We start from the raw sequence: 24497 nt of genomic DNA on the forward strand, positions 1-24497 counted from the left end.
GACTTCAAATATCCTCTTTTCATTAAAAAAAAAAAAATTTAGGATTTATGCTACGCATAGAAAAATAGACCACACACATTTTTTCCTATTCTTTCTGAGCTCTGTTTTTGTTTGTTTTTACCCTACCATTCTCTTTATATGAAGTTGAAGCATTCAGGAAATAATTAGTCTGAAAACTTTCTTTATAGACACAGATTTGGTGATTTGGGAGTTCTGGCGCTATCCATAAATTATTCAGAAATCAAACACATATGTAAACAATTCATATTGAAATCATTATTAAACATATCCCACAGTGTGTTTTTACATATTTGAAGATTTCTTAAAGTCCAAAATAATATTTTAACATAAGGATACATAAACATATTTTTGGCTAGGAAATATATGAATTAATGTTGTTAGCTGCTTAAAAAAAATACTGGCCTGTATTTGTGTGTGTGTATCTGTGAAACATCAACAACTTAACATCTGCTATGGCAGAGTGGCCTGATCTAGCTTGAGTTTCAGCTGACAAAATATCAACTAGATTTTTAGGACTCTGCCATCATTAAAAATGGAAACTGAAACGAACAACTGGTATTGAGGAGGATTTCGTTATTCAACATTGAGGGATCAGTGTCTTGCATCCTTGACACCTCTGCATGACAACTGGGTAAGCAAGATCTTGACAGTCATTTCTCCTGAGAGTTCTATAAGAACTTTAAAGATCCTAATTTAGCATGTCAAGGAAAATTGACCACTATCTATCTAACTTGGCCATAAAAAAAAAGAGTGTAATAAATGGTTACAACAGAGGTCCTATCTGGAAGCCAAAATCACCCCTTATTGTCATCTAAACCCATGTCCACAAGACATACTACAGTTCAAATAAAGTGAACCATGAAGCTGAACTAAAAACCACCTTTTTCCCTGGTGGACCGGGATCTCCCGCTGTGCCATCCCCTCCGATGCACTTGCAGAACAAACAGCAACAAGTCCTTTCGGCAACATTGACCTTGGGACACGAGAGACATATGTTACATTTGATGGTATCGCTTCCCAAATATCATGCACACACACACACACAAAAGCACACACGAGGTGTGGGGTCGTAGCTCAGTGGTAGAGCGCTTGCCTAGCACGTACGAGGCACTGGGCTCCATCCTCAGCACCACATAAACATTTTTTAACATAGTTATCTCACACACACACACACACACACACACACACACACACACACTGATTTATGCTCAACAGTATGACCCAGATTTCTTTTTAAAAATTTTTTAAAAATATATTTAATTTTTAGTCGTAGTTGGACCCAATACCTTTTTTTTTATTTATTTTTACATGGTGCTGAGGATTGAGCTCAGGGCCTCGCATGTGCTAGGCGATTGCTCTACCACTGAGCCACAACCCAGATTTCTATAGCAGTTTCAGAAATCTGTTCACTGTTAAAATGACTGTGCTCTAGGGAGGATATCCAGTATTCTTTTGCCCCCATCTTTCTTGTTGTGATGTGCATTCTTCACCATCTGAGAAATCTCAAATCAACTCAAAAAGTATTTTTGTGTTTTGAAAATGGTAGCACTCTAACCATGATCAACTCACTGTGTATTAATATTTTAGAGTGGCCTCCCTTTCACATCCCACCCTACTATAGCATTGACCATGGTGTTGTCGATATAATTCTGCCCCAAGTACTTTGTGCAATAAAATGGATACATGCCATTTTCTCCTTTCCCCATTTTGTGAAATATCTCTGCCAGAGGATTTTTAGATAGTACCTGCTGTAACACTGCTTGGAACGGCGTCCAGTGGTAAACGTTTCCAAAACACTTTTGATAGCATTTCAAAAACACATGCCCAAATTTTGGAAGCGCTTGCTATAGAGGGTGTGGGCATGAAGAGAATACTCCTCTTGACATAATGGTAAAAAAATTCGTATTATATATTTAAAAATGTGAACGAATTTCATCCTGGACTTAGTTGTTTCCTGAATAACTGACATACTGTTCTTCATTTTAAAAATTAACCCACCAGATTTATTTTTAGGAAAATTCTGTTTGTAACAAATGCTATGCTTCCCTTTAGAGGTGTAAAATTAATCTTTGAATTGCAAAGTTTCTCATTAAATTTCTAGTGCCAATGAAAAACATACAACTTTTGTTATAACCATTTAGGATTTTTCCCCTTTGATTGCTTTCTATTATATAATATTCCTTTTACGACATTATAAAACTTTCCTTGAAAATTTCAGAAAAAGCAATAAAACTTGAAAATTGAAATATGTAAAACCAAACAATGACAACAAAATGAATTCTATGGTTTCATATTAGATATTCTAATTTTCTTTGGGTCAGTCACATCCAGCATTGAACCTAGCACTATGAGGATTAAAATTGATCTACTTCTAAAATTAATATTTTTCTTATACATTGTTTCATTTATGTGATATCTAAAAACTTATAAGCTTGTTTTGAAGAATAACTTCCTCTATGGATTAGCAATACAGACCTCAAAGAGTACAAGACACAAAAAAATACATATAGGATAGGAATTACAACAAAACTTCCATAATAGTTTTTGTAATTATTTTTATGTAATTACTACACTGAAAAAAATTGTGTTTAAACATCTATTTGTATACAAATTCTATGGTGTAAAAAGCAGGAACTAGCATTTCTGAAAAATATAAACAAATATATTTCTTATAAAATATAAACAAATTACAAATTATTAGCTATACATCAAAGAAAAAAATAGTGTCACAAAGCTTGGTAATGTTCCACCACTCAAGTTCAAAACTTTGTATGTTTCTGAAAGAAATGGCATTAAGATGCATCATTTATAGGCATCAGAGTCTAAAAAATAGAACATACAGTGAGAATCTCAAAGCTGAAGACAAACTGTGAAAATCTTTCACTTGCTCATAAAATAGATCATATGGTGTTCATGGACATTGTTTCTCCTGCATTAGAGCAGATTGCTTGCTCGGGTTGAGCTCTATATGGAATTTGCTCTCACTTACAAGCCACGTTGTGAGAAAAACATATCTTCAACATTAGAATCATACACAGCAAGGTGAGCTGGATATTTAGATCTGCAAGGAATGTGAAAATGACTGGTGGAGGGAAGAGAGGGAACAGCAGAATCATGTTTGTATTTCAAATTCTCTTTGGCACTCATGCTCATGGACTGTAATTTGGGCAGGATTGCCAGAGCTATTTAAAAAATTGTTTTCTTCTTTTTTTCTTCCCTCCCTCTCCCTCTCCCTCTCCCTCTCCCTCTCCCTCTCTCTCTCTCTCTCTCTCTCTCTCTCTCTCTCTCTCTCTCTCTCTCTCCCTCCCCCCTCTCTTTTTTTCCTTTTATTTTTTACCAAACTTATCATTTAAGCATGTTTTGACCTATCTCTACTAAACTATATTTTTTTCAAACACCCCTTACTTTTAGGCTGCTCACTGATACTGAAAAGCCTCCCTCCACTCCCCAAATGATCAGAATTAGTTCAAATGTATACACATAAATATGAAACGTATATACAAGATAACTGAAATTTAAAAATGTCCAGTCTTTTCTGAATGACTTACCAGCTGCTTTGACAGCCGACTCCCAAGATCCCTCATGCCAATAGTGAACTGTGTCCTGTACTCAAATCCTTTCCCAAATTCAATGTAGAGGAGATCAGCCAGGTCACTTGAATAGGCAGCTCCATCCAGAGCCACGGTTATGAGTGCATTCAGGCCTATTTAACACAGTTTACAGTTGCCCATGTGAGGTAGATTGATTAGTCTTTCTGTATTTTTAAATTGCTATTCTCAATAAACAGTTGCAAAAAGAACACTCAATTTTATTGTCTATGTACCCTAACCATATGATATAAATCTAAGAACTAAGACGACTGCAATAAACTTATTAAATTGGAGAAAGCGGAAAAAATAATAGAAACATCAATACCCTTATAATTTGAAGTAGGACAGTGAGTTAAAAAAAAAAGAGCATGCTAATCCATAATGAGGGGTGTGGGTAGGGAAGAATGAATGGACTATGGATTGGGCAGAAGGGAATGAGGGGAAGGGAGGGGCTATGGGAGTGGGAAGGACAGTGGAATGAGAGGGATATTATTATCCTATATGCAAGTATGATTAAACTACTGGTGTGACTCTGTACCATGTACAGCCAGAGGAATGAGAAGTTGTGCTCCATTTGTGTACAATGTGTCAAAAACCGTTCTACTGTATAACCAACTAGAACAACATTTTTAAAAAGACAAAGAGCATGCTAAAGTACAGAGAAATTCAAGAAAGTAAAAGTTGTACATTTTTGCCACTAAATGGAGGATTCTTGAAACAGTAACATTTCAATCACCAAGAAGCTTTCAGAAATACAGAATTTCTTGGGCTATGTACCCACTCTGACTAATATCTTTCAGTCAAGTACATAACTGAGTGAGAAACTGATCCTTTAAAAAATGTAGACTCTCAGTCCACATCCCCTATTTACTGAGTCAGAATTTGTATTTTAACAAAATTCCCAAGTCATTTACATGTAGGTTAAATCTTTAGATGACCTCATAGTAACAAATGTATCACCCAGCTTGAAAGGGATGACACATAATCATTGGGAACTGTGGTTTATGATTGGAATTTTATGAATAAGCATATTTTTAAAGAAAACTTTTAGCACTAACATAGGTTTGTCAATGACGTTATTTTGCAAACAGGAAGATTAAATAGACTTGACAATCACTATAATGCTACCATTTGTCAATAGCCACAACATGCCTGGAAGTTGTTTTACATGAGAATCTTCTGGGTTCTTGGATATGATTATAACCCTATTTAATAAATAAACAAAATGATTGGCTACATTGGTATTTTTAGGTTTTCACTTGGCCTAATTGTGAAGCCTTGCACTCAAAAGGACATTTTAACAAAAATGCACTAAGGATATGATCATGAAATAAAGGGCAATCCTAAAACTGTGTAAATTTAGTTTGATGAAAACCCCAATTCCATTGGCTTCTCATTTGAGTACAGGTGGGTAAGAGATTATTTGGATAGGATTTGGGTCCAACACACCAGAGTAGATTGTTTAAGAGAGTCAAGATGACTTCTAAGGTACATTTATATGATGTAATTTTGAATAAAGTGAGGCAAAGACAAAGAGGACAATGAAAAGAATTAAGTTTCAGGGGAATATTGGAGTGTCTTGAGTTCCATAAGAGAGAAATGGAATGGCTGGTGTAAATGGAATAAGAGAAAGATTGCCAAGGAATAGGGTGACCAACTCATCCCAAGGTACCTGAGACTTGCCTAGCTGTAGAGCTCAAAGTTTCTGGCTTGTCCCAAGCAAACCAGAACAGTTTGTCACCCTTCTAGAATGGGAATAAAATGGGAGAAGAAGAAAAGAGGTTGTTAGGTGGGCTGGGATAGGGAGAACTGTACACACTGATTGGAGATTAGCAATAGTGAGAAGGCATGCTTATAGGTCTATTTATAAGGGGGGGAAAGTCTTCTCACATCTCATATTTTTCTTATTAAGTTCCAGGAAAGGTAAAAATTTAAGAGTTACAAGAAACATGGGATTGTTAACTTTCAGGAAATATGCATATAATTATTATTTATAACTGCTTTTCTCAGAATAGGAGACTCCAGCCATGCTCCCTTTAGTCTCACCCAGTAATTGAGTCATAGTATCTTAAGTACGTTGTCTTCAATTCCGAAGAAGGAATTAAGAAAGAAGAGATTTCAAAACTTGGGAGAATAAAGATTCATTGAGTAGATTCTAGGGTATTCAATTTTAAAAAATTAAAAACTGATTTCAACTTCTGCCCACAAAGATAAGTTTTGAAACTATCTGCCATCTAGGATCCTTTTCTCTTATCTCCTTTTGTTACATGGTGATTGTGCAGTTTACATGTGTATATATGTGACCTCAAATTAAGGTGGCTCTTCTAGGTATTAGATCATAGGATCCATCAACTAAAGTCATATATGAAGCCAGGGGTACTTCTTTTCCATATTGAGAGTCATTTGATGCCTTTTAGAGAACATTAGAAACTTCATTCCTTGAGCTATTTTTCAAAGATTCTAAATTTCTGAGAATATTATTTTAAAAATCTAACTTCTAAAGTTAACACTGATTTACAACTTTTCTAGTGGGAGTTGGAAGAAAGGATTAGTCTTAGCATTCTGAATTTTCCAAGGCATCTCCTGGAAGAAACTTCAATGCTGTCTGAAAGAGATACATCTTTTCCCCACAGAAGGAAAGCTGAGATGATTAAAAAGAACAATGGCTTCTACAAAAGTGCCCACCCAAACTAAGAGTTCTTGTTCTCAATCTTAATTAAAATCCTAATTACTAAGTTCATGATCAAAGGCTTGATAAAGAGTGTCCTACGAAGGGTGAAAGAAAAGCTGTAAGTTTAGAGAACTTTGCAATTTATTGATGATTGAGGGGAGAGAACCAAACAGAAAAGATGAAGTCCAGTCAGCCTCTACTAGTGAACCTGTGGGGCAGGTATCCTAAGTACGTTGTCTCAGTATCTTAGTACGTTGTCTTCAGTTCCTAAGAAGGCCAGTTTCCCTGGAGGCAGAGCCTTAGAGGAGAACTCAATGCATACAATTTTTTTTTGAGGAAGAACTCTAAGAAAAAGGTAGAGGGAATAAGGGTTAGGGCAGGGAAAGAAGGTGAGCAAGATAGCATTTCAGCTTGAGTTTAAGGTTAGCCTGATCCCAGGGAGCTCTGGAGCACAAATTGCACACTTTGAGGCAAAGGTTCAAATCTTCCTACTATATCTGCTGCCCAGGGATGGGGTGGGGAGCAATCTGCCAGGTGAGGTGGCTTCCTCTGGCCATGACTAATTCTTCAGAGACTGAGTAAGCTGTGACTTTTTAGTAGCCAATATACTCAACCACAGTTGGCAGATGGGTGGTCCTGCCAATAAAGGGGACCAGGGTAGACCAACAGTAACACCCACTTACAGGAGAGTGTTTCCATTCTTAGTCAAACCAGAAAGAACACTTGGATCCTTTTGCCTCCGATGATCCATATTGTAATAAGAACTGACAATAAGTAAGACTGGCCATTGGTTCTTAAAGCTAAAAACCTGGTGCCAGAGCTTTATTACCTCACCAAGGCCATGGCTGGTCCATCTATGGTCTGAAGGAAGGAACTGATTATAAAGCCCCAAAACATGAATAAACATGTCCAGCAATGCTTGCCACTTCTAGAAGAAAATAATCCAACTCTCATATTCCTTGGTCAAGGAGAAATATCCCATTTGCTTTTGTTGACTCTAAAGATGTAGAAATATTAGATAATGCAGGGTAAGGGGAAAAGAAACCTTCTCCAGGAAAGATTGGGAAGAAGAAACTCAGTGATACAAGACAAGGGACTGGATGTGGTATTCAGAGCTGTTTCCGACACACAGTGGAGGAAGAAAGCAGATGTCAAAATGTTCTCAGGGTCCATGTGTTCTGTTGGGTGCATACAAAATAGAAAGACTGCCAAGTTCAGGGTTACTTGAGTGCCTGGAAACTTAAGAGCAAGAGGTGGGCTCTGAGATTGTAAAGTTAATAAGTGCCACTTCCCCCACACCTGTCCAGTACCTTCTTTTCTAAGTTCATCTGATTTTTGTTCAAGTTTTTCAACATCGTCGTCCAATCCATCTGAAAATAAAAGGGCCACCTGGAATGTGTTAAAAAAGAAAAGAAAGACGAGTCAAAGAACTTCATTGCAATCACACAGCAACAAATAAAATCAAGCCAGGTTACCTTTCCCCGAGTCGCTGACTTATTCTGGAACGCGTCCCACAGGGAACTCAAGAGGTTTGCGTTGAGAAGAGACGGGCCTTTAACTGTCACCCCCTTCAAGCTGTTCAGGATGTTTTCACTGTAGATCTCAAACTTGGGAAAATGTTTTTCCATGGCATTTGTCACTTGGAAAGCCACACTGACCTGAGTCTCAGTGCCCACCTCACAGCTTACCCCGTTGAGGGAGCTGATGGCACGTAAGAGGTCTTGAAGATAGGTTTCCATCCAAGGCTGGCCTTCCAGAAAAGTCTGCCCTTTCAGCTGAGTTGAGATGTCAAATCCAACCACAATATCCACAAAACAATCTAGGATTCAAGGGAAAAGCATGTCTTACCAAATCAGCAAACTTTTACTTGACTGATTCTAGGCTCTTGGAATTTTTATTTCGATTCCAGGTATGAAGTTGGAAGACAAGAAAGGGAAAGGAGAATGGAGAAGGCTCAGAACCATTGTTTTATAACCTGTAATAGTATAAATGTATTATTATTTTTATCTGATGTATGATCTAGATGGTTCTATAGCAACCACATTTCTGATGAAATAATCCCCTTTAAATAGGCAAAGTCATTTAAATATCTCTAAAGTATGTTGTGGAAATGTTAATAAAGCAAGAAACTCATATCATGCTATTTATCAACTGAGGTCTTTTAGTAGATATTAAATTTGAATAAATATAAGGGAAATGTAAAAACATTTTGCATACAGAAAATAATTCAGAATAAAATAAATCTCAGAGGACTTGTTTTGATGATTCATTTTTCCAAAAAGGGTCTCTAATTCCTCCTTTGGAACAAATAAAAACAAAACAAAATATTCTTGAGATTTTGCTTCGTTTAAGTCCTACAGGTAAAGAAAGTCGCAATCCAATCCTCCATATTTGATCATGTCAAAGGTGGCCCTTCAAGCCCTCAGCCCTTCAGGAAGATAAAGATACTTCTATTTTTGAATCTAGAGGTAGTCGGAGAAGTGTTTCATTTAAAGGACTTTGCCTTTATCCTTAACATCAGGACAAATCAAGCATTGGAAAAATCAGAATGGGTTTGATGTTTTAAGCTGAGCTTCCTAAAGGTAGATAATTAAAGGATAAAAATCATACAACACACTCTTTTTCTTCAAGATTTTTTAAGTTGGTTAAACATTCCAACCTTTTACAGCAAACAACATGTACAGTTTGCTTGATACAATAAGTAGGAGTGAGTGCTTTTTGCTTTGCTTTGCTTAGATCAGCAGTTTTTCAGGTGTGTTTTGTATAGACAATGCCTGCCTACATTTCTTCCCAGATACCCTGGCTAGTTGGACATTTGCAAATCTTTGAAACCAAAATGTCAACTTCAGTTCTTAAAACAAGGACCATAACTTGATTTTTTTTTTCAATGAGAAAGGAGGTAAGTGAAGGAAAATAAAAGCTCTATTAGATTATCAATTTTCACCATGAGATTTAAGGTAAGTCAATATGTTATCAAAACATCCAGAAGAGTGGCCTTCTTAGTTTGCTATCTTTTACTTTATTAGAAATTCTCTTCTTGGATACTAGAAAAGCAGGATAAGAAAAAGAAAGCAGTTAGAAGGAAACATCAGATTATGTCCTTTCCAAAAACCTCTTAAATTTATATCTTCTCTTGACTTGAGATTGAAATTTTTATTGTGGCATTGTTTTAACCTCTGGAAAGAAAACCAGTCAGTAACTAAGATAAATGATCTCATAATAATGTGAGCAAAGGAATAGAATTTAGCAAACAAATTGTGTGAGCAGCCGGGTGTCTAAGTACAATAGTGATGAGGCCCTACTGATCGAGTGGGTTCCCAGGCAGTGGGCCCTGAAAATGCTGCAGAGGTAACTGCCCTAAATCAGGAGCCCCTGGAAGTCTTGAGGCCTAGAGTCTTCCACATCAGAGTTGTACTTTGGAATGAATCCAGCAAAGGTGATTCAAATGAACTGGAGGCAGGGGTAGTTTTGGATGTGAGCTAGGGAGAAGGCTAAAATTGATTTATGAGCTATAATGAGGAATTAAACTAGGATAACAGAAATGGGAATAGAGAAGAGCAATAAAAGAAAATTAAGAAGGTAATCCACAGGCTACAGAGGAAAAAATTTTAAAAAGAGAGAGAGAGAGAGAGAGAAGTAAAAGTAGCATTCTGAGCCTTCATCTAGTCCCCCAGTATGGGTGCCCAGGGGGCAGGTCTTTGGGAAGACAGGAGGCTTCGTTTCAGGCATGGGCTGGCCATGACTCTGTTAGTGCTAAATGAATTTGGGCAGATCTCTTGCCCTCTCTAGGCATTACTTTTCTTGACATGAAGATAAAGGGATTATGTATCTCAAAATAAAAACACAAAAGAACAAAAAAAGCGTAGATTGGACTGGACAGTCTTGTGGTTTTCCAGCCAGATCCCGAAGCTGATTCTAATTATCTGAGTCTTTAAAAAGAGTCCTTATAAGTTAGAGTTGGTGATGGCAGATTCTTAGTCTTAAGAAACACTGCTCAGAGGCTAGGGTGTATTTAGAAGATTTGAAGACAGATTCTAGTGGGGAAAGTGGGCCTGTTGGTAGTTATCAGCTGGGGAGGAGACAGATTTGTACGGGGTCTTTGAAATAAGGTGTATCTTTGAAGAAAAATAAGAAAGAATGATCAAGGAAATATAGTTAGGTACTATAAGAGTCCCAGTGTCTATAACTCCTATATCTGTTTTCTCCCTCTGCACAGAATTACGACTTTGTCCACTGAAGAACCACAACTTCCACCATTTGGTCTCCTAACACACGGGGGTGAGGGTCAGGTTTGACAGGGTCTCTGTTGTGTTCGTTCTAAGAGAGCTGCAGTGGTGCCCACATGCATGTAACCCAGGTGAAGTCAAGAAGGCTCTGGCTCCTTTCCCACTTCCAATCCCACATGTGTTGCATGGTGCATCCTGTTGCTGGTTTCCTCAGCAGTTTCCCAAAGAAGCTGGATAACACCACCCAGTAGGGTGGGAGGGCAAACTCTCCATGGGATAAATGCTAACCAAGAGACATAAATGGAAAGATGCATCCTCTCCTTTACTCCCATGCTGGCCTGGTCTGGGCAGTGGTTCTGCAGGGTAATGTTTTGCACGGCCAATGTGCCAGTTGTGCTTTCTTAAGAAGCCATGGGTAGCTTGGCAACGTACCACCTTGTATTCACTTTCCCTTCTTTCCTGCATCTCTGCTACTCAGTCTTGCTTTACTTTATTGCACTTCCAATAAAGTATTAGCACATAAGCGTTGCTCGGAGTTCTGTTTCTAGAGCATCCAGCAAAAGCAGGAACATAAAGAGCTCCTTGTCAAGAAAAGTTGGAAACTATTTTCTATTTTCCCCTTGTATTTCTCACATTCCTTGAATCAAATAAATCCTTAAGTTTCCTCTGACCTCATTCTATTCAAACAGGCCTTTTGATCCGTCTGTCCATGATTACAGGTGCAAAAGATGAGAAGTACTCCTGACTCTTTTGCTACCTCCTCAGGGCTCCATGCCAAAAAGATTGGACATTCCCATCCTGAAAACTGTCCAAGTTTCCTCTAGGTAGACAGAGTAACCACCCTCCAGAGAAAAATCAGGAGAGTACGCTTGGGTGAAGGTTATAAATCAGACTTTGGAGTTTAGCTATGCAGGATGATTTGGCATATTAAATTTGAACATAGTTCTGATATGTTAAAATATTGAAATTTTGGGGTTGGGGGATATAGCTCAGTGGTAGAGCACTTGCCTAGCAGGTATAAGGCCCTAGGTTTGATCCCCAATAAGGCAAAAGAAAAATAATAATAAATAAAAACAATAATAAATAAAATAATAGAAAAATAAAAATTATCTTCACATTGTCTAAACTGAGGGTCTTAAGAAAATACAATAAAGTTCCTAAGCCAAAGAACCCTTGGTAAATTTTCTCCTACAAACTAACCCCGTTACTCCAATTTTTATAACAGAGATTAACAATAATGCTCAATAAGTGTAACAAGTTATTATTATAAGTTACACTTATTACACTTACTGAGCATTTACCAAGCACTTCCCACTCTTGGTCTCACTTGTCCTTATATAACAGGAAACATGCAGAATCCCTCATAATATGTTCATTTTGTAGAGGAAGAAGCTGTGACCTAGAGAAGTTTGCCCAAGGTCTCACAGTTATGACTGGATCTCATGCTTGGGATTTAGATCCAGGCTTGTCGGGAGTCCATATGTTGAGCCACCCTATTTTATCACTTCCTGGGTGGCCGATGATGACAGGTCATGCGGGTTACCAGTCCTGCTGCTAGACTGTGCTGTGCTGTTGGAAGTGACAACTTAGCAGCAGGTGGTTTCCTTCGGAAGCAGCAGCTCGTGGAAACGATTTCAAGGATATTAATCCCTGACGTCCTCATCAATCCCAGCTATTAATTGGTGAAGCACAACACTTTGACACTCATTCTCTATACTGTCAGCCCCAGATAATCTGCACAACAACTACATCAAGAAAACAGGTTAATTTAATAAAAGACTAGGGTGGAAGAGGTTGGGATCAGACAGACTTAGGTTTCAAAATATGCTTTATCTATTAGTCTTGTATGATCCGGACCGGACTACCAACATTCCTTTGAGTTTCAATTTCCATAGTTTTATTGATTGATTGATTGATTGATTGATTTTGGTGGTACTGGGAATTGAACCTAGGGCCTCAGACATACTAGGCAAGTGCTTTACCACTGAGTTACATCTCCAGTCCTTGTTTCCACATCATATAGGGTGTTAGGAGAGTCAATGAGATAATAACAGTTGAAGTTCTTAGAGCTCTAGGTTGACCCTTTAGAGATGCTCAAAAGGATATTGATTCTCAGTAAGATCCTTAATATTTCCATGCAGTTGACTTTACTTTTGCATTCTGCATCACAGTCTACAATCGGAGAAACTCTTAGAGATGAGTTAGCTTTAAAAATGACAAAACAAAGACTCAGAAAAGCTAGTGACTTCTTCAAAGTTAGGCATATTTTTTGTTAAGAAGCAGAGCAGATGGGAGTGTAGCTCAGTGGTGAAGTGTTGGCCTAGCATGTGTGAAGCCCTGGGTTCCATTTCCATCACCAAAAGAATAAGTAAAATGAGAAGCAGAATGTCCAGGCTCTAAGCTTAGTTTGTTTGAGTCACATCAAGCTACCGTCTCATTTGAGGATTTATTATATTGCATTAAAGAACTGGCATCCCTTAATATATTCTCATAGGCCTTTGAAGGTTTATCGGTGCTCATTCCAGACTCATCAGTCCTCAGCTCGTAGCTTGGATCCAAAGCTCTCACATTCCTGCTTGCTGGAGTAATGACTTCAAGTTTATCTTAATACAGAGTACTTTCCTTATTTAATTTTTTTTTGCATTCACAGCTATTTCCTTTAAAGATAACTCATTCACTACTTGTAGTTTATATTTTTGTATTTTATGTTCCGCATGATTTTTTGTTATGCTCTCAAGTAGAAACTAAATTGTTTTAAGATAATTTTCTGCCTAATAACTAGAAATGGATATTTCATGTGAAAACAGGAAATTGATGCAGAAGGTTTAGCCGAGGGAATCAGATACATTCCAAAGTATGAGTAGATCATAAACCAGGAAGTACAAAGACAGTTTTTAGTCAATGGTGGGGCTCTTAACTGTAAACCTCCACACTGGGTCTTATAAAAGATGAGATTGGAGCTAAGAAGAACATTTATGGAGAGCACTGTTGATGATTGGGAGCTCTTACACACACACACACACACACACACACACACACGAGATAACTTCCTCTAAGTCAAGAGAGAGGAGTGTTCAGAGATAACTTAAGCCTGGAAACTCTAAGGAGTGAGACACAGGGCTGTAATTTCCAGTGTTTACTGGGGCAAGTGACATGCTACTGTTCCTGGTGGAACTGATATGGCTGAGTATAAGAAAGAGGTATTGGGGATCCATACAGACCTCAGTAGAATAAAGCCAGAATCATCACCAGAGGCTCAGAGGCTGAGGAAGGGATCAGGAACCATCTAGAATTCAGACATATTTGACTTCCTCAAAGGAGCTACAGTTGAGAGATGCCCCCAGAAATGGATTCTTGGTGGGGAGGAAGGATAATGGGGGATAGGACAGAGGATCTTTGAAGGACTCACAAATGGACCCAGCTTTGGACATTGGCTATCATCAAAGAAAACCAATTCCTGACAAGTATTATCAAGTAAAAACTTCTATGGACCTCCTCTCCCTTCCCCACCCCATTCTGGAATGGCAAGAAACCAGTTTTAGCAAGGTGGGGACAGGGTCTAGGAGAAAGGATAGCAGTAAAAGATGGGAACCATGAGCAAAATGTCAACTGTGTATGGCCTTTTCTCTGATGGCAGGTGAGAAGTCTGTGGCCAGCTGGAAAGTGGAATAACCTTGGATGAAGTTTAAAGTTTTAATAGCTGCATTGAGATAGACATATTAATCACCAAGAGGAGGTTCATTTATTTCTTAGAAATGATTAGGGGCAAGGGAAGAGCTAGCCCCCATGAATAAATTTAATGGGTCAGTGGTGGACAAAAATTAAGTGACTTCTTAATTACATCCCAAGGTGTCATGCTTATTCAAAGTAAAGTTTAAATATGTGATTTCTCATTTAATCCTCACCGTGATCTTTTTAAACCAGGTGATGCTATTATTCACATTCCATGGGTGAGACAATTAAAGTTAGAGAAGTTAAGCAACCTGACCAAGAAAAATTGGCTGGAGCAGGGACTTTGTAGTTGGCTATCTGTCTGCAGAGGCCTCTTGATGTCCTGTGGCTTTCTTTTCCTTGGTGGAAATTTGGAGTTAATGTTTACCAACCCGGAGAGTGCCTTTATGATAAGTAAAAAAATAGTTACTCTCCTTCAAGACACTTTACTTCCACCTATTGGGACAGTGTCAAAATATGCTAATGTGTTTAAGATATTTATTAGTTTCTGTGGTATAATTTCATAACAAAGATATGAATTCCCACATCTGTACCCATGGCACTTGGAGGTCCTGTAGGCTCAACTGCCAGGTAACCAACATCATAAGTCTTTACTCATTTGAAAATGTCCTTCAACCTCTGAAACCAGCCAGATTGTGAACAATGGCCCTGTCCTCACACCCTCTGAAGCTGAGGCTCTCCATTCTCAGAGGGGGCATGCTCCCCCAGGATGGAGGGTGAAAAAAAGATATAGAATCCCAAACATGCTGTTTCTCAATCTACAAGTCACAAAAATACTTGATAACTGTGAAAAAAACAATAAATGTGAAAACCAGAGGCACAAATCTAAGTTCTTCCAGCAACCCCAGGGGATGCACATAGAGCCTGAGGAAAATGTGACTGAAGACAGTGGAGAGATGAAAAATGAAGAACGTATTAAATACTTACTGCTCTCACCCCCCGAGGTGCAGATGTTGCGAACAATCCTTTTTTTGACTTTTTTCAGTTCATCAAAGTTATGAACTGTCAACTTTTTTTGTGCAGTCCCAGTAATCTGAACGAGCTGCTGATCATCCACATCTCCAATGCCCACCGAGTAGATGTCAACACCTTTGCGTCTCAGCTCTTCAGCAGCCTGAGCCACTTCGTCTTGGGACTGGCCATCTGTGAGGACCAGCAACACCTGCGGGGTACCTGCATTGATCCTACTGCCCATGTCTGGCCTAAAGTAATGCCCCACCTCCCGGAGTGCAGCGCCAATGTGTGTGTATCCAAAGATCTGCTGGATGTTTTCAATCTGAAACGATATCTCCTTTTCACCGGTGAATGTTCCTAGTAGAAACTCTGGCCGGTAGGTATGGCTAAACTGGGCGGCTCCTATGCGCACTCTGTTGAGGCTGACATCAAAGTCTTGAACAATAGATGCTAAAAATTCCTTCATCTTCTTGAAGTCACTTGGGTGAATGCTATTTGAACCATCCATGAGAAAAACAAGATCTACTTTTTCAATTTCACAATCTACAAAGGAGAGGAATTGGAACAACAATGACAAAAACCAGAGTATTAGTTTTTCTTTCATCCACCAAAAGTAAATTAAATGTTTACAGCCACATAGAGACAATATTTCTGAAAGTGGTTTCTTATCTTAATGCTACTCTCTGGTCACATTAATTGGAGAAGGAAGTAAAAACAAATGATCAGTTCATAAAGGCAACACAGGCATGAACTACTCACACATCTCTTGATATTTCTCTTGGCTTGTCCATTTGGTCTGATGCCATTTTCTTTTCTGACATGCCAGAGAGCTGGGAATGGTGCTAGAAAAAAACTTTTTCTCATCTGCAATCTAGTCTTAACCCTTCCAGAAAGCCCAGGGAAAGTAGTAGCACATCAAGGAAAAAAAACAAAATAACACATATCCATTGAGGAATTCAAACAGAAACAGATGGTTCACGTTATTGACTTGGCCTCTCTGGCCAGTTGAGCCAATAAATGTTTTTCTGGTTTATTAGGTCGAATCAATGGGAGGACTTAAGAGCATGCCGTCTGGTGTATATCTAGTTGATTTTCCTCCTCTTTCAGCCCTCTTTTTGATATGTAGGCAAAAAATACCTACCTGAGGAAAAAAAAATATTTTTGAGTAAAAAATTTAGTATGTTTGAGCTACTTCTCTGGTATTAATACAGCAAATACAAAACAAAAAGGATAAGAGGCCAACGAGTGAGTTATACTTGGCACACAGTCCTGTGTGATCCTTGGCTTTCTGGTAAGCATTATCATTTCCCAGAATTCCCCAGTGATCCCACCACTGACCCAACTTAATTACATCTCATTGTCACCTCAGAGAAGATTAAAGGTATCGGAGATTCCTGCCGTCCAGATAAGGAAGACATCAAAAGAAATACAGGAGAGCCTTCAGGAATGGGTCAGCTCATTAAACTCCTTCATTTCAGATTCCAATAAAAGAAAGCAAGTACTGTTTTTCTGCTCAAAGAACTTTTCAATACAAAAATGCAGAGCCATCTTTCACAGGGGACTCGAGAAGGACAAATCAAATTTTAGGAATTAACCGCAAGGAGATTTGTCCTTGTTTTCTATAAAGAGGTCTGTCCCAGTGAAGACCCAGAAAGATTCTGTTAGTTTCATCAAAGAAAAAGATGGTAGTTGTGTTCTATGGATGCAAGGCATACGAAAACCAGAAAAGTTAAAATGATATTGAGAAAAGAACGGCACCAAGATGTTGAAATTGTGCATTAACAGCCATTCATCTAATAAAAATAGTGGGTTTTTTTTTCCGTAAAATATATCTTGGGAAAAATACTAAGACATTTTAGTAACACATAATCTCCCTCTAACCCCAAAGTGTAAGATGACATTTTAGATGAACTTGTGCCATATTAGAAATAAGTGAATAAACAGGGGATTCCTAACCATGGACACAAGAAGATTTCATGCTGATTCTTAGAGATAGAATTTTATTTCTTATGTAAACCAGGGAGAAAAACCAGTGGGTAGAATAACCTGTGATTTAATAAATAAATAAAGCCTGTTCCAAACTGGTGAATTCCCCATCATTAGAATAGTTTAGGAAAAGTGATTAGGAAGTTGGAGAAGGTACTTCTTTTGAGGGAGGAGGCTGAACAAAGTGACCCTGAGGTTTTCCCACGTTCCAGAATCTCAGAGTAGGGGAGTCTGCTGAAACAAGTTTGGCTCATTCTCTTCTCTGGAAAACTTCTCCCTTAAGGACTATCGCTTTGGCATCTCCCGCATTTGGCCCTATGCTAATAACAAGGAAAAACTTGATGGACAAGGCTTACCAACTTTTGAAGAGTTACAGACACTGGCTGAGACATCTGAAAAGATCCCCTTCAGGCCTCCAAAAGTCTCCACAAAGTAGTACTTATCTCTTGATCCTGCCATTGCTAACAGCTCCACAGGATTGGCACCAGCAATGCCCACAGCCAGGATGAGAATGCCTTTGTCCCGCAAGGCCTTTGCAGTGGCATTGAGTTTATCAGCATCGTGAGATTCCCCATCGGTGATCACGATGAGGACTTGGGGGACCCCCTTGTGCAGGCGGCTGCCCCTGGCTTCAGTGAACATGTGGTCTGAGAAGGCTAGTGCCTCTGCTGTGTAGGTGTTGCCCCCCATGGGCTGGTCATTCTGGAGCACTGAAATCACCTCCAATTTTGTGCCAAGATCACCCAGATAAAACAGTACCTCTGGGTCATCAGCGTACTTCAGGGCTCCAAACCGGACCTGGTTCTTTCCAACATCAGCTTTTTTCACTAAGCCAATCATGAAGTCCTTCATGATATTGTATTCATCGTAATCAATGCTGCCAGAGCTATCGATCACAAACACAACATCAAGAATTTCAATCCGCTTGCATTCTAGAAGAGGAAGGGAAGGAAAAATCAATATGGATTAGCTTTGGAGAGTCCCCAAACTGTTTTTTTGTTTTTTTAATTGCTGGTGTTTCCATTGCATGGGATCATGCTGAACATTAAAATATCAATTCCCTGGATAATAGAGACACATGCACTTTTGCACTGCCAATACATAATGATGATCAGGTAAGTTTTCAAGACCAGGCAGGTATGAAGGGAAACCTACCAAAGGTTTGGGAGGGGTGGAAAAACAAACACAAGATCATCGGGAATAAATTTTCAAAAAATCCTTTGGACTAAAAAACCCAAATCAAAGTTTCATGTAAATTTTCCCATATAAATGTTTCCTTCAACATGTGTTTTCATTTAAATGAATTTGTCTTTTTTTCTTTAAGGCTATAGGGATCTTGAGATCTTATTCCTAAGATAAAACTTTGAGGAAATAACAGAATAAAAATTAATTTGGCAACACTATATTTTTTTCATAGTTATGATGGCTGACTTTCAAGGTTACATTTTATCCCCCTTTGACCTTCCTGAAACATCTATTTTCATATTGGGCCACCATATGAAAAAAAAAAAAAAGCCAATTTCTCCCTTGGCCCAGTTTAATTGTCTTAGTATGACACTCTGAACTTCTTAAACCTGAGGTCAAGGCCATGGAAAAGTAGAGCAGGAAAGACCCCAATTAGTAATTCATGAGAAGCATGTTCCATCTAAAGGAGCTCATCTATTCTGAGTTCGAAGCGCCAACTCATCCATTCTGGAGAAGTTTTCTCGCTAAGAAGGCAAGTCCTTCTGACCTTACATAGTGCATTGTCTCTGCAGGCCTTAGAAAGGTATGATCCAAGTGTTAACTCATCCCTTCTTGAGAAATGGGACTGGAAGGAAGTACTCTCCTCCCTCTCCCCCTCCGAGAGTGTCTGTATCTCCTCCTCTGTGACCCAGTCATTGGCCATGTGCAGGACTGTTGAAAACCCCAGAGCCAATATACCTAACTGCTAATTGGAGACCTTGTGTACAGAGCCATAAACCAAATTCCAAGGAAGTCTGACTCCACTAAAGAAGGAGCTAGGTCCCTCTGGTCTTAGGCTGCCTGCAAATCTTGCTTGGATGACTCAGGGGACTGGGGGTGGGTGGGTAGATTGCTCAGCTTTGGAAGCTTTCAACGGGTTCATATTTGTTCTGGATGGAATTACCAGGGATTAAAAACAAGGTGTACTCCCCTTTCTACAAAACACAGGCCATGATCATCAAACCTTGTAGTGGGAGTTGGACAGAACTGTTACTTGAATGTCCCTCTCCTCCCCTAAAATCCCATTAAGATCCATCGCCCACGTAGACTTTTCAATACGCCTGCTGTTAACCCCCGGGGTCACAGGATAAATCGGCCCCTTCTATTTGTTGATCTGGTTTTTGTTTTGTTTTTATTCTGGAGATTGAACTCAGAGCCTCACACATGTCACAGGCAAGTGCTCTACAGCTGAGCTACATCCCCAGCCCTGAGCATTTGTTTGATGACTTCCATTACTCTGCAGCATCATAGGCAGAGATTGGGGACACTGCTCTTTACTTCCTTTGAAACATTCATTGTTCAAGTTCCCCTTACCACAGTCCTTCTTTATAATATTTAATGTATATCAAAATGTTTTCGTAAATATCTCCTTTGATTAAGTATTATTTTTAGAAATTACAAAAAGAAAAAAAATAGCCCATAGAGACTGGATACCAGGCTTAAAGACTAACTACCCCTTGTCTAGAAGTTATGCCCCTCCTGACTGCCTCAGAAACCCACATGTAATCTAGTGACACAGTGTATGCAGTCTGGACCCCTCATCTTAAGATAGGGCCAGTTCTTTCTCTAACTCATGATGTAGAGCTCCCATGGGATCAGGCTGCAACTAGACTCCAGCTAGAATGAACTCCTTGCTTAGCACCTACCTATGCCCTGCCCTCCTCTTCTTCTTCTTCTTCTTCTGAAAATACCTCCTCAATAAATCACCTCCACAAGAACTTCTGATCAGCTGGGAACCTGAGCTAAGACTTGGTATGGTACCACTTTTCTTAAATAAAGGATTCATCACCTCAGGTCTATTTGTCTAAAACAGGAATGAGACTAGACGAACCCAAATTGCTCTTGACTGTCTATTTAGTTCAACAGGTCAGTGCCAGGAATGGTGGCGCATACTTGCAATCCCAGTGGCTTGGGAGGCCGAGGCAGGAGGATCAGGAGTTCAAAGCCAGCCTCAGCAAAAATGAGGCACTAAGGAACTCAGTGAGACCCTGACTCTAAATAAAATACAAAATAGGGCTGGAGATGTGGCTCAGTGGTGGAGTAGCCCTGAGTTCAATCTCTAGCACCCCCAATATATATATATATATATATATGTGTGTGTGTGTGTGTGTGTGTGTGTGTGTGTGTGAAAAATCCTAGCATAAACACTTCAATTTAATGAAAATATTACGGGGTCCAAATAGAGCTCTACTTAATTCCAGAAGAAAATGACTCATATCCACATCTGGTGCTCAGATATTCCCACTCATGAACACAGGCATGCCTACCTTCATGGGGACTGCATATTCCCAAAACAAGATCATCTTCAATGTGCTGCAGAATGTCAAAATTCTCAACATAAAAAACCATCTCTGGCCTCCCACTGATCTCCTCGAGCTGGGTGACATTGGAGCCAAATACTCCCACAGAGTAGATAATGATGCCTTCTTGCCGGAGGGCGACTGCTGGGTCCTTTACTATGTCCTGAGCTTCACCATCTGTGATGAGGATGAGAAACTTCCTGACGTTGGGCCGGGCCCCCTTGGCGGGGCTGAAGTACTGAGACACGAAGGTCAGGGCGCCACCAGTCAAGGTAGTTTCTCCAATGTGAGCCATTTGGTCTATTGCATTTGAAATGTCGCTTTGGGTAGTGAACCTGTTGAGCTGAAACTCCTCCTTATTGATGTCACTGAACTGCACTATGCCGATTTGCACCCGATCTGCCCCAATCTGAGATTTGCTCACCAGGTTTTTCATAAATATTTTCATTTTCTGGAAGTTTTCAGGTCCTATGCTGCCAGAGCTGTCCACCAAAAACATGATGTCAGCTTTCATGTCCTTGCAGGCTGCATAAGAGAAATTAGCATGTTTATTCAAGACAACTCCATGCCAAAAAAGAAAAATAAATAAATAAGAGTAAACAGGAGAATCCAAACCACAAATGATCTAGTGTGGAAGTTAAACACGTGCTTGGTAAGGATTATTAGTAGGTAAGTAAAGCAGTCTGCATTGTAGGATACATTGGGATGTTTAGCAGTATCCCTGACCTCTTCTCATTGGATGCTAGCAGGGCTTCATGATTATGACACCAAAATATCTCTAGAAGTTACCACATTCAACCAGAGGGGAATCACATCTGATTGAAAACCACCGACTTACAGATTTCATAAAAGTGCTATAAAACAGAAATTTAAGTGAACCCTAAGTACTCCTGGAAATCTGAAGTCACTTGATCATATGATACAGGTGACATCTAACCACATATCTAGCCTGCAGGGATTGGTTGGAGAAACCTAATTAATTATTATTAGGGAGAATCTTTCCAAATATTTTTGTTATTTTTCAATTATATCAGTAATTGAACGGTATCAATTAGAACAACACTACAGTGGGCTGCTTTTTGTTTTTTTGTTTTTTCTAGAGAACAAACACGGTTATAGTTGCACAGATCAACAATTCTCAACTTAGCAATGTACATTGTTCCCCTTAACCAGCAATGTCAAACATCACCATGAAGGCGATGTGTGAGCTAAAGTCAAAAGGCAAGGGCCACCATTTCTCTCACCTTCTTCAGCACAGATTTCTTGGACAACTTGGTTCCTTATGTCTTTCAACGCATCAAAGTCGTGCACGTAGTACACCCTCTTCTCCTCTCCTGTGATTTCTCGTAGCTGTGTTTGGTTGGCCTCCTTGACCCCGATGGCATAGACACGGATGTTCTCCTCTCTCAGTCTATTGGCAGGCTCCAAGATGCTATCCTTGGACATGCCATTCGTCAAAATGACGAGATGGCAAGGCACTTTGTTTCCCCGCTGCTTCTTTGCTTTTTGCAACAACTTCAGTGTGAAATTCAGGGCTGCGCCCGTGTTTGTATTCCCACCCATCTGCCTGATGTTCTCGATGGCCTTTCCCAAATCGTGCTTGTTGGAGTACTTATTGATCTCAAATTCCAAGTCCCAGCTGTCGGCGTACTGAACAGCCCCCACGCGCACCTTATGGGGGGCGATGTTGAACATCCCTACCACCTCCGACAGGAAGGTTTTCATCTCTTGAAAGTCTGTGGCCTGTGTGCTCCCGGAGCCGTCAATGAGCAGATAGATGTCTGCTTCCTCTGTGTCCACACATGCTATGATGGAACCAAAAAATTGAACATGACATTAGGGAGTAAATGTGGAAGAGAAACGGGCACAGAGGGGAAGAAGGACAAGGATAAGCCACCACAGATGGAAAACGGTGTTTGGGTTTAAAAGGTTTGCTTTCCCTAGCTTGAAGGGGGGGATCTTAGCATCAGTTGGGCCAAATGAATGCTTCTGAAAGTTTGAGATGATTACCCTAAAAATTTTCTGCCACCCATCAAAATAAATGTGGGTGTAGTAAAGGATTAGAAAACTTAAAGCTGATCTTTACAAGTCACTTCTTCCTGGAGTTAAATAACTGCTTAGCCAAAAGTCAAGTGATATGTTGTGACATGAAGAAGGTGTTTAACAGGTCCTTGTAGACATATGAGCTCCCTTTCTTGGAATTTAGAGCAAATCATGTACTCCGCATCCAATCCTATCAATTAACTAGAGTTATGGATATTGTCAGCAAACTTATGTGTGAAAGATAATGATACTTTTATAGTAAGTGAGATGTAAACACTTATTATAGAATATATAGGAACATGTGATGTGTAAATACATGCATAAAAATCTTTCCACAGCATCACTGTGTTTACATGTAGATAGCAAACCATAAAAAAAACATTGCCCTTCCTCTCTCTTCTGAAACTTGCAGACACCGGAGTAGTACTTCATGACAAATTAATTAGTTTGTCTGCTATCCAAATCACACTTCCTGTTTATTCTGGAAATTGGAATTGGGGTATGAGGGAAGAAGATAAGGAAAGTGAAAAGTACAAAAAAAAAAGCAAAGAAAAGAAAAGAAAGAAAGAAATACAGAGCAGGGGAAACTCAGGCTGCTGAGGCAGGAGGATTGCAAGTTCTAGGTCAGCCTGGGCATCTTAGCAAGACCCTGACTCAACATAAAAAAAAAAATGTAAAAAAGGTTGAGGATGTAACTCAGTGGTAGAGTACCCCTGGGTTCAATTTCCAGTAAAGGGTGGGGGTGAGGGAGCAGGGAAAAAAATAGAAAAGAGAGAGAAATAGCAAATGATGGTATTCCAGGGGGTATAGAGTGACAAATGGAAATGGAGCCACTCTATTGGAAATGAGAAGGGAAATCCTCTTTAGCTATGCTGGCACCGCAATAGATTTTATTCTCCCCTAACTGGACTTCACATCATCAAGTTAAAATAAAAATTAGGAACTCATTCTGCCCACCCACATCATTGTCATATTCCCACCAATTCCTTTTGCATATATAAATATTAGAAAGACAAGGAAAAAAAGCAAACATTCAAAAGACAAGAAAAAAGCAAAAGGTTCTGAACAGTCTTTCTCTCAGCAAGACTTTACCCGATTTGAGGGTTTCCGTGCGCTCTGACAAGACAGAGACGGTGTGTGTTATCTGGTTCCGCAGCTTCTTCAGGAACGTCTGGTTGTGGGCAGCCAGATCAGAGAAATTGCTCAACATGGAGACATACTGCTCGGCAGGGTGAGATGCTACCTTTTGCAGCTGGGTCCTGCTGGCCCCTTCGATGCCCATGGTGAAGATGGTCACACCCTCGCGCCGGAGGTTAACTGCTGCCTTGGTCACGTTATCTTCCGAAGCTCTGTGGGTCACCAGCACCGCGATCTGGGACACACCCTGATTTTTCCGACTGCCTTTCTGTGCACTGAAGACTTCCTTTCTGATCTTCCTGATGGCAGCCCCTGTGTAGGCCTGCCCAGCCCTGGGAGACAGGCTCTGTATACGCTGGAGAACCTCTGACTTATTGACGCCTCTGCTCAGTGAACTGATCACTTTGGTCTCATTGCTGTAGGCCACAAGGCCAACCCTCATGCAGTTCTCCTTGATGTCAAGGGCAGAGACACTTTCTTCCAGGAATGCTTTAAGGTAGTCGAAGTTCTCCTGGCTGCCATTGATGGCTACATCCAGCAGGAACACAACGTCAGCCACAGAAGGGCCTTGGCACACTGTGGTGGGCAAGGAATGAACAGGCATGATATTAGC

At 39.7% G+C, this 24497-nt stretch overlaps 1 protein-coding gene across 1 annotated transcript in view; it reads right to left on the reverse strand.

The window, feature by feature from the left end:
* Col6a6 (collagen type VI alpha 6 chain) overlaps positions 1-24497 on the reverse strand; it is a 158021-nt gene that overhangs the window by 74437 nt on the left and 59087 nt on the right. Inside the window, exons 5-13 of the mRNA XM_046431363.2 lie at positions 23840-24460; positions 21949-22509; positions 20672-21229; positions 17537-18112; positions 15168-15737; positions 7758-8101; positions 7593-7671; positions 3570-3724; positions 902-994 (exon numbers count right to left, since the gene is read on the reverse strand). Of these exons, the coding sequence (XP_046287319.1) occupies positions 902-994; positions 3570-3724; positions 7593-7671; positions 7758-8101; positions 15168-15737; positions 17537-18112; positions 20672-21229; positions 21949-22509; positions 23840-24460 (3557 nt within the window). The remainder of the gene's footprint in view (positions 1-901; positions 995-3569; positions 3725-7592; positions 7672-7757; positions 8102-15167; positions 15738-17536; positions 18113-20671; positions 21230-21948; positions 22510-23839; positions 24461-24497) is intronic.

The sequence above is a fragment of the Marmota monax genome, unplaced genomic scaffold (genome assembly GCF_021218885.2).
Source record: "Marmota monax isolate L192 unplaced genomic scaffold, Marmota_monax_Labrador192_F-V1.1 WCK01_AAM20220418_F8-fsc00022, whole genome shotgun sequence".
Lineage (NCBI taxonomy): Eukaryota > Metazoa > Chordata > Mammalia > Rodentia > Sciuridae > Marmota > Marmota monax.